We start from the raw sequence: 15,515 nt of genomic DNA on the forward strand, positions 1-15,515 counted from the left end.
ACTGCTGATTACTCCTGTTCACTCCTGAACTTTAGGGGAAGTAGAGAAAAGTTTTAAAAATAAAATTTTTACTTAAAATGTTATTAATACACCTATTTAAAGAGTCAGATGATTCTACAAAACTTATTATAGAAAAACAGTCTTTGCACTCTTTCTGCTTGACCAACCTTGGTGTTTTTCTCCTTTGGCCTGAATGGTATAATGTGCCTCCTCCTCTTAGAAACTATTCTGGCAACCAACATGATTCTTCCTAGTCCCAGAACACCATGAAGGAATTAATTCAACAGCTGGGCCATTGACCCCATCAGCTGAAGGAAGCTGGGATGGTGAAAATGTGTTGCTGCAGAACTGAATAGTTGTCACCAAACATGTGGGACAGTAAAGCCAATGGCTCCTGAGTTGGAAGAAGCCTTCATTGAGGAGCCAAAAGTCCCAGGATTTTTCTTACAAAAAGAGAGAACTGTTGACTGCATGCTTTCTAGGCTGGTTATTCTCCCAGAGGACTCCTCGTATTTCTTCCTTCATTTGTTTCAACAGGAATTTCTTGTATACTTACTATGTGCTAGGCACTTTGCTGTTGTGGGATAGAGCCATGAATATGGTCCTTGTTGTGCCCAAACTTAAAAGGAAGACAGGAAAGTTTTTTTTTTTCTTCCAAGTCTTTATTAAAGTTCAAGTTAGTTAACATTTAGTGCATTATTGGTTTCAGGAGTAGAATTTAGTGATTCATCACTTATATAAAACATCCATTGTTCATCACAAGTACTCTCCTTAAAGCCCATCACCCATTTAGCATCTTCCCCCCCACTCGCCCCCCTAATTTGTTCTCTGTAGTTGAGTCTTTTCGATGTGCCTCCTGCCATGTTTTTATCTTACTTTTCCTTACAAGAAGACTGGTCTAGCAGGGGACCCGTCCTCACCTAGGGCATTAGAAGAAGTATCCCAGGGACATAGCACATGGGCTGAGGCCAGAAGGACAAATGGAAGTTAGACTGGTGGGGCGCCTGGGTGGCTCAGTGGGTTAAAGCCTCTGCCTTCGGGTCAGGTCGTGATCCCAGGGTCCTGGGATTACGCCCCATATCTGGCTCCCTGCTCAGCGAGGAGTCTGCTTCCCTTCCTCTCTCTGCCTGCCTCTCTGCCTGCTTGTGATCCCTGTCTATCAAATAAATTAAAAAAAAAAAAAAGAAGTTAGACTGGTGAAAGTGGTCGTTGTGGGGTTGGGAGAGGGGTGGGGAACAGTTTTGGTTTTACAGAATAGATTTGTGAAGGCTTGGAGGTGAGAGAGAGCATTTAACTGCTGTTCAGGTATCCCGGGGGGTTCATGGAGACTTCCCAAAGGTCTTTGGCATGGATAGTTATGGGGATCACTTTCCAGATCTTTAGCTTCTGGATGTGCATTTTTTCTTCAGAATGATTCCTGTGGTAGAAAGCCTGCCCTTCACACCTTCACCTTCAAAATCACTCTCCTCCCACTTTTTTTTTCTTAAAGATTTTTTTTATTTGATAAGGAGAGAGAGAGAGTGAGAAAGCACAAGCAGGGGGAGCGGCAGAAGGAGAGGGAGAAGCAGGCTCTCCTTTGGGCAGGGAGTCTGACATGGTGCTCGATCCCAGGACCCTGGGATTACAACCTGAGCCAAAGGCAGACGCTTAACCAACTGAACCACCCAGCTGCCTTCTCCTACTACTTTTTGAATGAAGTACATTTTATGCTCACCCATCCTGAGTATTACTAAGTAAAGGATGGCCTGGAGATAGTGACAAGCAGAAGAACAATTCAAAGTATTGGTGTCTGCAAAGGCTGTCATTTAGCACCATAAACCACAAAATCATGGTAGGATTTCATAGACTTTTCCCCACCTTATACATACTGCTATCAAGGGTGAGATAATTAGACTTAAATTGGTTTGTTCTAAACTTAGCAAAATTATAAAAGTGAAGCAATAGGAGTGATGGAATATTTGTTTGATGATGCTGCCTATATCATTCCCCAACGACTGTTCAGAGAATTCATTGCCTCTAACAGAGATCTGTGAGAACAAAGAAAAAGAACATCAGTAATAAATACTGAAGGCAATGTTGACTTACATTATGCAGGTGTAAAATTAGGGTGAGACATGTGTCTTACCTATCCATCTCAGGACAAGGGAGAAAATAGGCAGTGACTGCTAATGGTACTGGGTTTCTTTTTGGGGAAATGAAAATGTTTTAAAATTGATTGTGGTGATGATTGCACAACTGTAACTATACCAAAAGCCCTAAGGTGTCTACTTCAAATAGATGGATAGTATGGCATTTGAATTGTATGACATTATACCTTAAATAAATATACATCTATATGGTGATCTGCGCCCCCCCCAAGAAAAGAAAATATTCTCTTGACTTTCTTCTCCAGCCTCTCTATACTTCTAACTCTGTAGTTAGTGCTTCTCAACTATTTTAATAGATATGAAAATTTTGTTTCCTCACCTCTAAATAGCATGCTACTATTGTTCTTTTTTTGATTTTTTAGTTTTAGGCATCATCAATTGACTTTATGGAAGATAAGGCTATTTGCTCTCTTTTTCAGCCCCACCTCCAGGTACAAGCACATTTCTCTTACACCTTTTCTTTCTTTCTTTTTTTTTTTAATATTTTATTTATTTATTTGACAGACAGAGATCACAAGTAGGCAGAGCAGCAGGCGGTGGGGGTGGGGGAGTGAAGCAGGCTCCCTGCTGAGCAGAGAGCCCAGTGTGGGGCTCTATCCCAGGACCCTGAGATCATGACCTGAGCCGAAGGCAGAGGCTTTAACCCACTGAGCCACCCAGGCACCCCACACCTTTTCAATATAGTTGTGATTTTAATTAGATCATTTTTTTCAGTATTTTGATTTTTTAAAATTATATACATACTATTCATATTTAGGCCAAATAGTTTGCTATAATTATTTTTATTACATACCATTTTGATTTTCATAGAGTTCATAATTGCATTCTAAAAAAATTGAGATAATTGTACATTCATATATACCTGTAAGAAATAATACAGAAGAATGCTCTCTATATATTGCCCAGTTTCCTTCAGTGGTAACATTTTACAAAATGGTAGTATTATATCATCACTAGGATGTTTATACTGATAAAATTTTTCTTGTTGCTATTGCCCCAGTTTTACTTGTTTATTTGTACTCAGTTTTATCAGAGTGCGTGTGTATTTATAGTAAGTTCTATACATTTTTATTACCTGTGTAGGTCCATTTGTTCATTACTCAAGTCAATATTCTGAACATTTCCAAGTCTACAAAGATGTTTTATGTTGCTCTTTTGTAACTACACCTTTTCTCCCCTTCATCCCATGCCTGACCCTTGGCAACCACTAATCTGTTCTCCATTTCTAAAATTCGGTCTTTCTGAGAATGTTACATAATTGGAATCATATTGTATGGAACCTTTTACGATTGGCTTTTGTAAGTTCATCATATTCTGTGGAGATTGACCTAGGTTGATGTATTTATCAGTAGTTTGTTCCTTTATGTTGCTGACTGGTATTCCTTGGTGTAGATGTACCATTGTTTGTTCAACCATATGCTGTTGAAGGGCATCTGGATCATTTCCTATTTGAGGCTATCTTGAATAAAGCTGCTATAAACATAAACATTAATGTACAGGTTTTTGTGTGGACATAAAACTTTTCATTTCTCTAGAATAAATGTCCAAGAATGCAATTGCTGGATTGTATCGTAGTTTCATGTTTAATTTTTTTTTAAGATATTTTATTCATTTATTTGATAGAAATCACAAGTAGGCAGAGAGAGAGAGGGGGAAGCAGGCTCCCAGCTAAGCAGAGAGCCCAATGTGGGGCTCAATCCCAGGACCCCCAGATCATGACCTAAGCTGAAGGCAGAGGCCTTAACCCACTGAGCCACCAGGCACCCCTCATGTTTAGTTTTAAAATGCACTGCCTAACTTTTCCAGAGTGCCTGGAACATTTTGTACCCTCAGTTGCAATATATGAATCATCTAGTTTTTCAGTATCCTCCCCAGCATTTGATGTTGTCACTCTTTTTAATTTTAGCCATAATAATACATGTATATAGTTGCTAACTCATTGTGTTTTTTGTTTTTTTTTTTTAAAGATTTTATTTATTTATTCGACAGAGAGAAATCACAAGTAGATGGAGAGGCAGGCAGAGAGAGAGAGAGAGAGGGAAGCAGGCTCCCCGCCAAGCAGAGAGCCCGATGTGGGACTCGATCCCAGGACCCTGAGATCATGACCTGAGCCGAAGGCAGCGGCCCAACCCACTGAGCCACCCAGGCGCCCCTCATTGTGGTTTTAACTTGCATTTGCCTAATTGACATCTTTTCATGTGTTTTTTTGCTATCTGTATTTTTTTTTCTTTTTTAAAGTTTTTATTTAAATTTCAGTTAGTTAATCTACAGTTTTATATTAGTTTCAGGTATACAATGTAGTCATTCAGTGCTCATTACAACAAGTGCACTCCTTAATCCCCATCACCTGTTTAACTCATCCCCTTATCCACCTCCCCTCTGGTAACTATCAGTTTGTTTCTGAGTCTGTTTCTTGGTTTGCCTCTCCCCTCTCCCTCCTCACCTTCCCCCCCTTTTTTTTTTGTTTCTTAAATTCCACATATAAGTGAAATCATACGATATTTGTCTTTCTCTGAATGATTTATTTCACTTAGCATTGTACTTTCTAGTTCCATCTATGTCATTGCATATGGCAGGATTTCATTCTTTCTGGCTGAATAATATTCTCTCGTGTTTCTATATCACATCTTTATCCATTCATCAGTCGATGGACACTTAGGCTGTTTCCATAGTTTGGCTGTTGTAGATAATGCTGCTATAAATATTGTGGAGCATGTATCCCTTTGAGTTAATATTTTTGTATTCTTCGAGTAATTTTGCTATCTCTATATCTTTCTATGTGAAATGTTGTCAATTCATGTCATTTGCCCATTTTTAAATTGGATTACTTTTAAACCTTGAGCTGTGAGAGTGCTTTATATACGAAGATACTGGTCCTTTATCAGGTATGTGATGTGTAAATATTTTCTCCTAATCTCTAGTTTGCTGTTTTAATTCTTTAAAAAAAAAAACAGATTTTATTTATTTGAGATAGAAAGAGAGAGAGTGAGCGAGTGCAGAAGCATGGGGAGCAGCAGGCAAGGGAGAAGCAGACTCCCTGATGAGCAGGGAGCCCAGTGTGTCGCTCAATCCCAGTACTCTGGGATCGTGACCTGAGCTGAAGGCAAACACTCAACCGACTGAGCCATTCATGCGCCCTTGCCATTTTAATTCTTAACAGATCTTTTATATAAAAGTTTGCAGTTTTGATGAAGGCCACTCTCAGTTTTTACTTTTATGGATTATGCTTTTGTTACCAAGTTTAAGAACTCTCCCTAACTCTAGATCTTCAAGACTTCTTAGATTTTTTTTCTAACTTTTTATTATTTTATATTTTACATCTAAATCAGTGATATATTTTGAGCTAATATTTGTGTAAGATGTAATGCTTAAGTTGGGGTTCATTTTTTTTTAAGGTTTTATTTATTTTTTTGTCAGGGTGAAGGGGAGAGAGCACAAACAGTGGGAGTGGCAGGCAGTGGCAGGCACAGACTCCTCAGCAAGGAGCCTGGTGCAGCACTCAATCCCAGGACCATGGGATCATGACCTGAGCCGAAGGCAGACGCTTAACCAGCTGAGCCACCCAAGCGTGCTTTTTTTTCCCCTCAAGTCCAATTACTTGCGCACTGTTTGTTGAAAAACTATTCTTCCTGCATGAATTTCGTTTTGCATCTTTCTCAAAATCTACGGGACATAATTATATGGACTTTTTTCTGGGTTTCATGGATCTATGTGGTTGTCCCTTTGCCAATACCACACTGTCTTGATTACTGTAGATACATACTAAATAGTAAGCCTTAATATCTGGTTGAGTAATGCCTCCCGTTTTATTTTTCTATGTTAGGATTGTCTTAGTTATTCTGGTCTCTTTGCCAGAAATTTATAGATAGAATAAATGTATTTATATAATAAGCTTGACTATGACAAAAAAAACCTTGCTGGGATATTTACTGAGATTTTATTAAATGTATAGATCTGTTTGAGAATTGTTAACTTTATTGTAAACACAGTATGTTTCCTCATTTATTTAGGTCTTTGATTTCTTTTTGTAAATGAAAGTTTACCTCTTGTACTGTTCACCATACAGACCTCGTGCATGTTTTAAGTATATATGTGTAGCTAAGTTTCATTTTCTTTCGAGCAATACTAAATGGTATTATGTTTTTAATATCAGTTTCTGCATGTTCACTGATAGTATGTAGAAATGCAATTCCTTTTTTGTGTGTTGATACTGTATTCTTGTGACCTTGTTGAACTCACTTATTAGTTCTAGGAGTTTTTGGTAGATGCCTTGGGGTTTTCTATGTAGATGGTCATGTCATCTGCAAGTAGAGACAATTTTATCTTTACCTTTTCAATCTCTGTCTTTTTTGTCTTATTGCAGCTTAAGATTAACACACACACACACACACACACACATACACACACACTTTTCTGAGTACTTATTAATTCGTTGTGAAGTTTTCCCTGAGTTTTGTAAATATCCTCATGATAAGTATTCATTGTTTTTCATCTTCTTGATTAACTTCAAAGGAGTCTTTTATGGAGACTTCTGTCCTCTCTAAGCTGGTTTGGGAGATTTCTAGGCTTCCTTCACAGTTGTTTGGAATGTCTCTTCACCATCATTCTGGATGTTCCTTTTGCCTTTCTCTTGTTTCAGATTCTTTTTTATATGGATTCTCTGTCTTTGCAGATAACTATTCTGTCACTTTGCTGAAACACATTTTCTAGTAGTTAACTGAGAAATAGTTAATGGAAAATAAATTTGTTGATACTTTGCATTACTTTAATTTTGAGTCTGATTAATATTAATCATTAATAATTAGTAATTGAGCTGGCAATAAAATTCTGGGTTGGACATTGTTTTCCCTTAGAATTTTGAAAGCATTGCTTCATTGTTTTCTAGCTTTCAGAAGTTTGGTGCTGTTTGCTGTTTAGATTCTTTTCCTTTTTTTTTTTTTTTTAAGATTTATGAGAGAAAGAGAGGGTTTGCATGGGGTGGGAGAGGGGCAGAGGAGTAGGGAGAGAGAGTCCTTTTTTTTTTTTAAAGATTTTATTTATTTGACAGAGAGGGAGAGAGCATTAGCGGGGGGTGGGGCAGCAGGCAGAGGGAGAGGGGAAAGCAGGATACTAGATGAGCAGGGAGCCCAATGCCCAATGCAAGGCTCCATCTGAGGACCCTTGGGGTTATGACATGGGCCACACAGGCGCCTGAAGGAGAGAGAGTCTTAAATGGACTCCTCACTGAGCACAGAGAGTGATGTGGGGCTGGATCTCTCAACTCTGAGATCAGGACCCAAGCCAAAACCAAGAGTCAGACGTTTAACCAACTGTACCACCCAGGCACCCCACCATTTAAATTCTTGACTCTAGAAACTTAGTGAACCACTTTGTCTTTAGAGTTTTAGAATTTCAGGATTATAGGTCTGGGTTTGGTTTAATTATATCCGTTTGGCTGGGTAATACTGAGGCATTATCATCCTGGAAACTCATGTAATGGGAACTCAGGAAAAAATTTTCCTTAAAATACTTTGATAATTTCACCCCTCTATTTTCCCTGTTCTCTCCTTTTTGGGTTCCTGTTATTTGAATATTGGACCTCTTGGGCTAATCTTTTAATTTTCTTACTTTTTCTCTTGTTTCTCTACTTTTGTCTTTTTGTGCTTCTTGGGAGGCTTCCTCCATGTTATCTTCTAAGTCTGTTGAGTTTGCATGTCTCTATCACAATATTAATTTCCAGAAGTTTGTTTTTCATTGTCCTTTAAAAATATATCCTGTTCTTGTTTGAAGGATGCTGTCAGTATGTTTTCTTTCTAAGAGTATTAAATACAACTTTTTTTTTTTTTTTTTTTTTTTAGATTTTATTTATTTATTTGACAGAGACAAAGCAAGAGGGGAGGTAGTAGGAAGGGAGAAACAGGTTTCCCGCTGAGGAGGGAGCCCAGTGTGGAGCTCTCTGTGGGGCTTGATCCAAGGACCCTGGGATCATTACCAGAGCCTAAGGCAGATGCTTAATGACTAAGCCACCCAGGCGCCCCTGGCTTTTTTTTTTTTGAAGGTTTGTTTGTTTGTTTTGTTTTGTTTTTTAAATATTAATGGTTCCTTGTCTGCTCTTTGTATGTTTCTGTTTTGTTTTTTGTATTTTTGTCTTTCAAACTCCCATTTGAATGAATGAGGTTTATTCACCACGGACTTCAGCATAGGGTGATCTCTTGGGCATTTGCCTTTAGGATTCTTCCTAAAGAAGAATCTTCTTCTTTTTTTTCTTCTTCTTCTTCTTTTTTTTTTTTTTTAAGATTTTATTTATTTATTTGACAGAGATCACAAGTAGGCAGAGAGTCAGGCAGAGAGGAGGGGGAAGGGGGGAGCAGGCTCCATGCTCTATCCCAGGACCCTGGGATCATGACCTGAGCAGAAGGCAGAGGCTTTAACCCACTGAGCCACCCAGGCGCCCCATGATAGCAATTTCTTTAGGCATTTATTCTCAAACTGGTTAGATTCTTCAGGGTAAACTCTAACAATTGCCTAGAGGGAGTTAGCATTCTGGATATTAGGTAGAGGAGAATTCTTCAGGATTTCAGTATTTGGTGTATAAAATTGACTTCGTCTCCCTTTTTCAATGTGATATTCTTGCTTCATTGTGCTTGGTGTCACCTGTGTAGAGATTGTTTTCAAGTCTCTTGGGTTCTCTTGGATTGGGAAGGGGCAGTTATTGTCCTGGAAGAGTTGGGGAGGGTTGGGGATATAAGGGTCTAAATCCACCAGTTCATCCCTACTTAAAGAGATGCAAGGTGCTTACCTCCAATTCTTGAACCTTTTGGGATTTCAGTGATCTGAATCATCTTCCTTGGCTTTTTCTATTACTGGTTTAGGATTCAGGTTTTTGTTCTGATCAATCAGAACTTGGTCAGTTCTTTTACTGACTTTTAACTTGCAAAACTTTTTGCTAGTTTTTTAGCAAAAGCTTTTAACTTGCAAAACTTGTTGCTATTATAATCTTGTTTTTCTTTATTGTAATGGGTCTGTCTTTGAAGAAAAGGTATTCTTTATTGTCCTTTCAGTGATGTTTGGAGAAGAAATAGAAGTCGATGCATGTGTTTAAGCTGCCATTTTAAAACAAGTTTCATGATGTATTTTTTAACAGAAAACAATCAATTGAAAAATGCATGGGTAGCATAGTCCAAAGTTTTAACATTGATTATCTTTGAGTGGTAGAGTTTTAAGTATTTTATCCTCCCTATGTATTATTATTTATGTATGATACATGAGTTACTTGGAAAATGCAAGAAGAAGAGAATATGATGTCTATTGTGTTAATTACCTCTTTACTCATACTTGCTTCTGGGAAGGAAAGGTATCCAGTACCTTTTCTTTAGAGACAAGCTGTGCATAGAGTCCAGGATCATCTAGGAAGCAGGGTATTTGGTGATCCTAAGTATAGGATATTTAACTGTTGTGATCCATGAAATGCTTGCTTTTGAAGTACATGGTGGTGTGACCTACATGTTGATGCATGTTTTTCCCCATATAAAAAATAAGAAAAATATAGGAAAATATATGGGCTTTTATTTTTTTTAATTATTTATTTTATTTATTTATTTATTTATTTTTAAAAAGATTTTTATTTATTTATTTGATAGAGAGACATCACAAGTAGGCAGAAGGCAGGCAGAGAGAGAGGGGAAAGCAGGCTCCCTGCTGAGCAGAGAGCCCGATGTGGGGTTCAATACCAGGACCCTGAGATTATGACCTGACCTGAAGGCAGAGGCTTAAACCACTGAGCCACCCAGGCACCCCTATGGGCTTTTATTTTAATCTTTAGTTTGTGTATCATGCTCACATTTGAGAAATAATGGCATTATTTATCTGCTGTTTTTATGAAAAACTCCATGCATAAATGTTAAGTAACTAAATGCTGTACAGATACACTGGCTGGCTGTGAATGGACGGACAGAACTACTCCATGACCTTGTACAACACGTCAGTGACGTCGATGTTGAGGATGCGATGGGGCAGACAGCACTGCATGTGGCCTGCCAGAACGGTCACAAGACGGTAAATTCAGCCATGAGGACTTTCAGTTGCATGTATTTGTTTTTGAAAACTTTGAATTCGTGAAAAGATTTTCACTGTGCGTAATTGGGAACATGAAGCATCGCAGCAAAATCTTAAAACATTTTCTACATCATATGGACTTATTAAATATATATTCTTTGTGGATAAAAGGAATAGAAAATAGTGCTTTTAAATCTGTTTAAAGTATTTGGATTTCAAATTTATTTCTAATTCATAGATTTTGATAGCTGAATATACTAAAATTTTAAATGTATGTTCACATGTAATTCTAAGTAGTAATGTTCTTATTCTCAATCTTATTGTCACATAACTTTTTTGTATTTTATTTTTTACCGTTCAGCCTCAGTTACTGGGATTAGATAGTAAGAAAGTGAGCACTGACATTGCTTAAATATTTCAGCTTGGATTATCATATTTTTCTTTTGTCTTAGAATATGATGCAAGACTAGAGTGATGGATTTTTTCTTCCTTACTTAGATATCTAAAATCATGCATTTGTTTTATGTTAGTACTTTCCTGTTACATCCATGTACAAACATTTAACTTTAAAAGTTGCTAATAGTTTTTCTTTTATTAGGAGACTGCTGTCTTATATAAAAATTGTTAGATTAAAATTTAAAATCTGCTTTGTTATAGTTTCCTATCCTGGTTACTTTTGAATTTTTTTTTCACATTTAACATTGTTGATAAGAGAAATTTATTTACTTGTTAACCATAACAGTAACAACAAAAAACAGCCAAAACCAAAAAATCATCACCAATAACTGCAAAGATACAAAAATTTGTATTTAATATGTATTCTTTTTTTAAAGATTTTATTTATTTGACAGAGAGAGGGAGAGCACAAGCAGTTGGAGCAGCAGGCAAAGGGAGAGGGAAAAACAGGCTCTCCACTGAGCAGGGAGCACCAGGCAATGTCAGGGCTCAATGTCGGGCTTGAGCCTAGGACCTTGGGATCATGACCTGAGCCAAAGGCAGATCTTAACCTACTGAGCCATCCAGGCACTCAATATGTATTATTTGGACACACTCTCTCTGAGTCTTATCTTCCTGTTGTGAGAATTCCTACTGCAGTCTAGATTTTCATTTCTGAAATACTTTTTTCCTAATCTGGGTTTAGGATGTAAGATGCTAGATGTTTAGTTGGCTTTATGTATGACTATAATTCAGAGTATTACATTTCTTTAGGATAGTGAGGCCAAGAGTAACATTGTCTTATGTTTAATGTGTGGATAAGAGGAGGGATATAGATTTTTTTTCCTTTCCTGGAATTTCTTCTGAATACTAGTCCATTTTTATTTTTATTTTTATCTTTATTTTTGTCTTTCATCATCTGAAAAGTAACCCAGTGTTTTGAAGGAGTATTTCCTTCTCGCTAGTTTTTACTTTCCGAGAGTCAGCACTATTAATTTAAAAAGTATTCTGTGTGAAAAAAAATTTATCTGAAATGTTTTAATCTTGAATGGCCCAGGCTTTAAACAATGGTTTCGTATTAGCAATACTAATAACAATACTGCTTGTAGTTGTTATAGGACAGAAAAGCACACACTTCAGTATAGAAGAGTAGAGTGTCCTATACTAAGATTATAAACCCTACCTGTTGCTAAAGAGTTATTGTACAAAAAGCTGGGATACAGATCAGAAGTGATCTACAAAAGCTATTTTTAGCTGCCTTGAGCCAATGAAGAAACAAGAATTACTAAGGAAACCCTATTTCAAAACATGTGCATTACAGGCTGCATTAAAAGTTTAGAATTGCCTTCTGAAGTTATTGAAGAATAGTTAGTATGAGTATAATATAGTCCATATGGTTTACAACCCAAAGCAGGTGTGGTGAGGTAAGGGAGAATTCCTCATACTCAAATGCCTTTGAAGAATTATATTCTCAGAAGATTTATAAGGGGGCCTGACTTCACTGCGATGATGAGTTTCACAGAGATTTTGCAGATATAGTAGAGGAGGAAGAGTACTAAAAGCCATGTTGACTTGTGGTTGATTGTTTTGGTGAGTGGGATTCCATTCTATTATAGTTGGTCAATTTTAGTTATCTGCAAGGATCATGAACAGATAAAGAGTATGTTTAGTGTTTTATGAATCATTGTATGCATCTTTTTTTTTTTTAAGATTTTATTTATTTTTTTGACAGAGAGAGATCACAAGTAGGCAGAGAGGCAGGCACAGAGAGAGGAGGAAGCAGGCTCCCTGCTGAGCAGAGAGCCCGATGCGGGACTTGATCCCAGGATCCTGAGATCATGACCTGAGCCGAAGGCATCAGCTTAACCCACTGAGCCACCCAGGCGCCCCATTGTATGCATCTTCAGTCCTTCCTCAAGGCAAGAAGGAATCTTGAAAAATTAGTCTTTTAGCTTCCAGGCTGAATTATACCCCTAAAAATCTTTGTTCGTAGTTGTTAATATTACCCATGTCTTACAGTTACTTCTGTATTTCTGGGACATGTTCAAATCTCAGTGGATGAGCATATGATATAAATTATTACAGGGTAGGGATTATTGATTTTTGTTAACTCTTTGTATATCTTTCCATAAGTTGAACCCTGAGTCCAAAATGCTTTGTCAGTTATCCTGCTGACTTAACTTTAGCTGCAAGTAAAAACGGCCTTTTCATGGTCTCAAAGTAGTCAGTTCATGTATAAATCCATTAAAAGGTGTTTAAAACTAGGCTCCATGTAGATATATAGCAGTGCATATAGGCTTCAAGGTTTATTTTTAAGCTTAAATCTTGCATATTGATTATATATGTTTTATAAAATAAAATAGGAAACTTTCAGGGGAGAAAGAAACTCCATTTAAAAAATATTTTTTTTTTTTTTTTTTTAGGAGCGTGTGGGTGATAGTCGGTTAAGCATCTGACTTTAGCTCAGGTCATGATCTCACCGTCCTGGGATTAAGCCCAGTGTAGTTGGGCTCCCTGAACAGGAGGGAGTCTAATTGTCCCTCTCCTCCCTCTGCTCCTCCCCTGCCATTGTTCTTTCTGTCTCTCTGAAATAAATAAAAAATCTTAAAATATTTTTAAAAGGTATTAGTAGCACTTTTCAAATTAAAGAAATATGATAAATCCTCTGAAATTTACTTTCTAATCTCACTTCATAGTAAATCTAAGAACTGCGTGAAAAGATTTTTGATCAACTGGCTAAGACCCCTAAAGCTTTGTAGAATTTGTAATTGAATTTTTGCTTTGATAACAAGAGTGCTGTTCAAATTTACATTATTTTTTTAAAAGGCAAAGATTTAGAAGACAAATTCCATTTTGTTGTAACTAAGAAATTGAATAATCTTTGCTGATTTCATATAGATGTTCTCATATAGATTTCATATAGATGCATTGGTTTTATTAGAGGTAAACCAAGATAAAGGCCTTGTTTAAAGGAATTGGTTTGGGTTGTTGAGAATGAATTTTGACCATTTCTTGTCCTTGGAATGTAATAGCACTATGGGTTTTTTGGCTTTTGTTGGGGGTGGGGAGAGAGTTGGGAGGGGCAGAGGGAGAAGAAGAGAGAGAATCTTGAGCAGACTGCATGCCCAGTACAGAGCCCAACACTGGCTGGATCTAACAACCCTGAGATCATGACCTGAGCCAAAGTTAAGAGTTGGACCCTTAACCAACTGGGCCACCCAGGTGCCCCAGTAGATTTTAAACTACTCTGTTCCTATTTAAAAATGATCAAATGAAAGAAATGAGCTTAACTTCTCAGTAATTTAATTTTTTGTAATTTTCCTTAGGTCAGCTCTTATTAGCTTTCAATAGCAAAATAATGGTTTGTCTTGGGATATTGATTTTAAAAATCATTTCAGAGTTTGGTTATTCAGCTGGGCTATTATACAGTCTTTGGCAAATTTTTCCCCCCTGCCCTTACCTCCCCCCTTTGGTATATTCTGTTCACTGTTTATGTAATTAAAGTGTTGTGAACACTCTGGAAGACACTTAAGAGCAATAATCATATTGGTACCCTTCCTTCCTTCCTTCCTTCCTTCTATCATTATTAATGTGATGATGTAATTCTGCAAGGAAAGTACAGAGAGCACTATCCTGGACCCTTAATTTGTTTAGCCTGTGCAGTGAACTAGGACCAGTGTGTTACTTGATTTTTTTTTTTAATAAAAATTTGATTTATTAGTATATTTGCAATTTTTGTGTTACTTGATTTTTTATCTCATTTTTAGAAAGTATGGTAAAACCTAATATTATTCTACTTGGATATAATTGACTCCAATTTTTTTGGCCATAAACTGAGTTACCTTTTGGTGACTTTTTTCTTTTTTATTCGTTCTTTAAGATTTGTTATTGTGTTAAATTGCCACAGAAAGTTGATTATTGTTTTTGTAGAATAACTTGGGTTAAAAACCCTAGCGACTGTCAAATGATTTTGTCACAATTTATATTTATGAGAGTACACAGCGGAATTAGTTTATGAACTAATTTCACTTCACTTAAAAAATAAATTTTATTTTTATCAGAATAAACTTTATGTTGCTGAATTTATATAGCTAACTATGAAGCTTCACAAACAATATAAAATGACAGTTGAATCCTGGTTAGAATAGATTTAAGCTTCTGAAACTTAAAAGCGTTGTTTGACACTGGTATTATATAGACTGTCTTTGATAGAACTGACTGCATGTTTTACTGAAATTGTAGGCTTGGTAAGGAATAGTGCTTACCTACGTTCCGTCAGCTCTCCTTGGTACCTTTTAGCTAGCTTTCAAGCTTTTCATTCAGAGAATTACGGGAGAACCATGCAAACTTAATTGAAAGCTTTTGCAAAAACATTCATTGGATTCAGCCTTGAGGCACAAAGGTAGATAGACTAACATTTTGGATTGTATTTTTAGGTTCAGAGTAATATTATTTATTCTAATGTTGGAATTCTTCTTTAATCGCTTCTGGGAAATGTGACCAAAATAGTTCTGTTACTACAATTTTCAAACACAATTGGATAATCATTTTTACTACATGTTACATAATCAAAGTTTTGAAAGGTTTAGGTGGACAGCTTTCTATTGAAAAATCTATATAAACCCGTCATTAGTTAGTGAGTTGGCCATTTTTCTTAGTGGATAAGTAATTTGTGCATTGCTGTCAAGTTGTATCATCAGAATTATTCTTACTAAGAGGTAAAGATGCTGTTTTGGTTGTTTTGTCTTTTAGGAAGTAGAAATATCACAGCTCAGATTTTTACTTACAATTTTAATATTGAACATCTATTCCTTTTTACTTTGATCAGTATTATTTAGAGTTGACATTGATAAAGTAGAGCTGCCTTGGATTTCTTGCTTTGTAATTTTTCAGTGTATT

At 36.7% G+C, this 15,515-nt stretch overlaps 1 protein-coding gene across 4 annotated transcripts in view; it reads left to right on the forward strand.

The window, feature by feature from the left end:
* HACE1 (HECT domain and ankyrin repeat containing E3 ubiquitin protein ligase 1) overlaps positions 1-15,515 on the forward strand; it is a 119,239-nt gene that overhangs the window by 16,521 nt on the left and 87,203 nt on the right. For 2 of the 4 annotated variants that reach the window (XM_044244910.1, XM_044244918.1), the window contains exon 6: positions 10,050-10,181. The exons of 1 other annotated variant lie outside the window; for it this stretch is intronic. In XM_044244910.1, coding sequence (XP_044100845.1) covers positions 10,050-10,181 — 132 coding nt within the window. Of the gene's footprint in view, positions 1-10,049; positions 10,182-15,515 lie in introns of those variants that run through there. One more of the 4 variants, XM_044244937.1, reaches the window with a different exon arrangement.

This window comes from Neovison vison, chromosome 1 (genome assembly GCF_020171115.1).
Source record: "Neovison vison isolate M4711 chromosome 1, ASM_NN_V1, whole genome shotgun sequence".
Taxonomy (NCBI): domain Eukaryota; kingdom Metazoa; phylum Chordata; class Mammalia; order Carnivora; family Mustelidae; genus Neogale; species Neogale vison.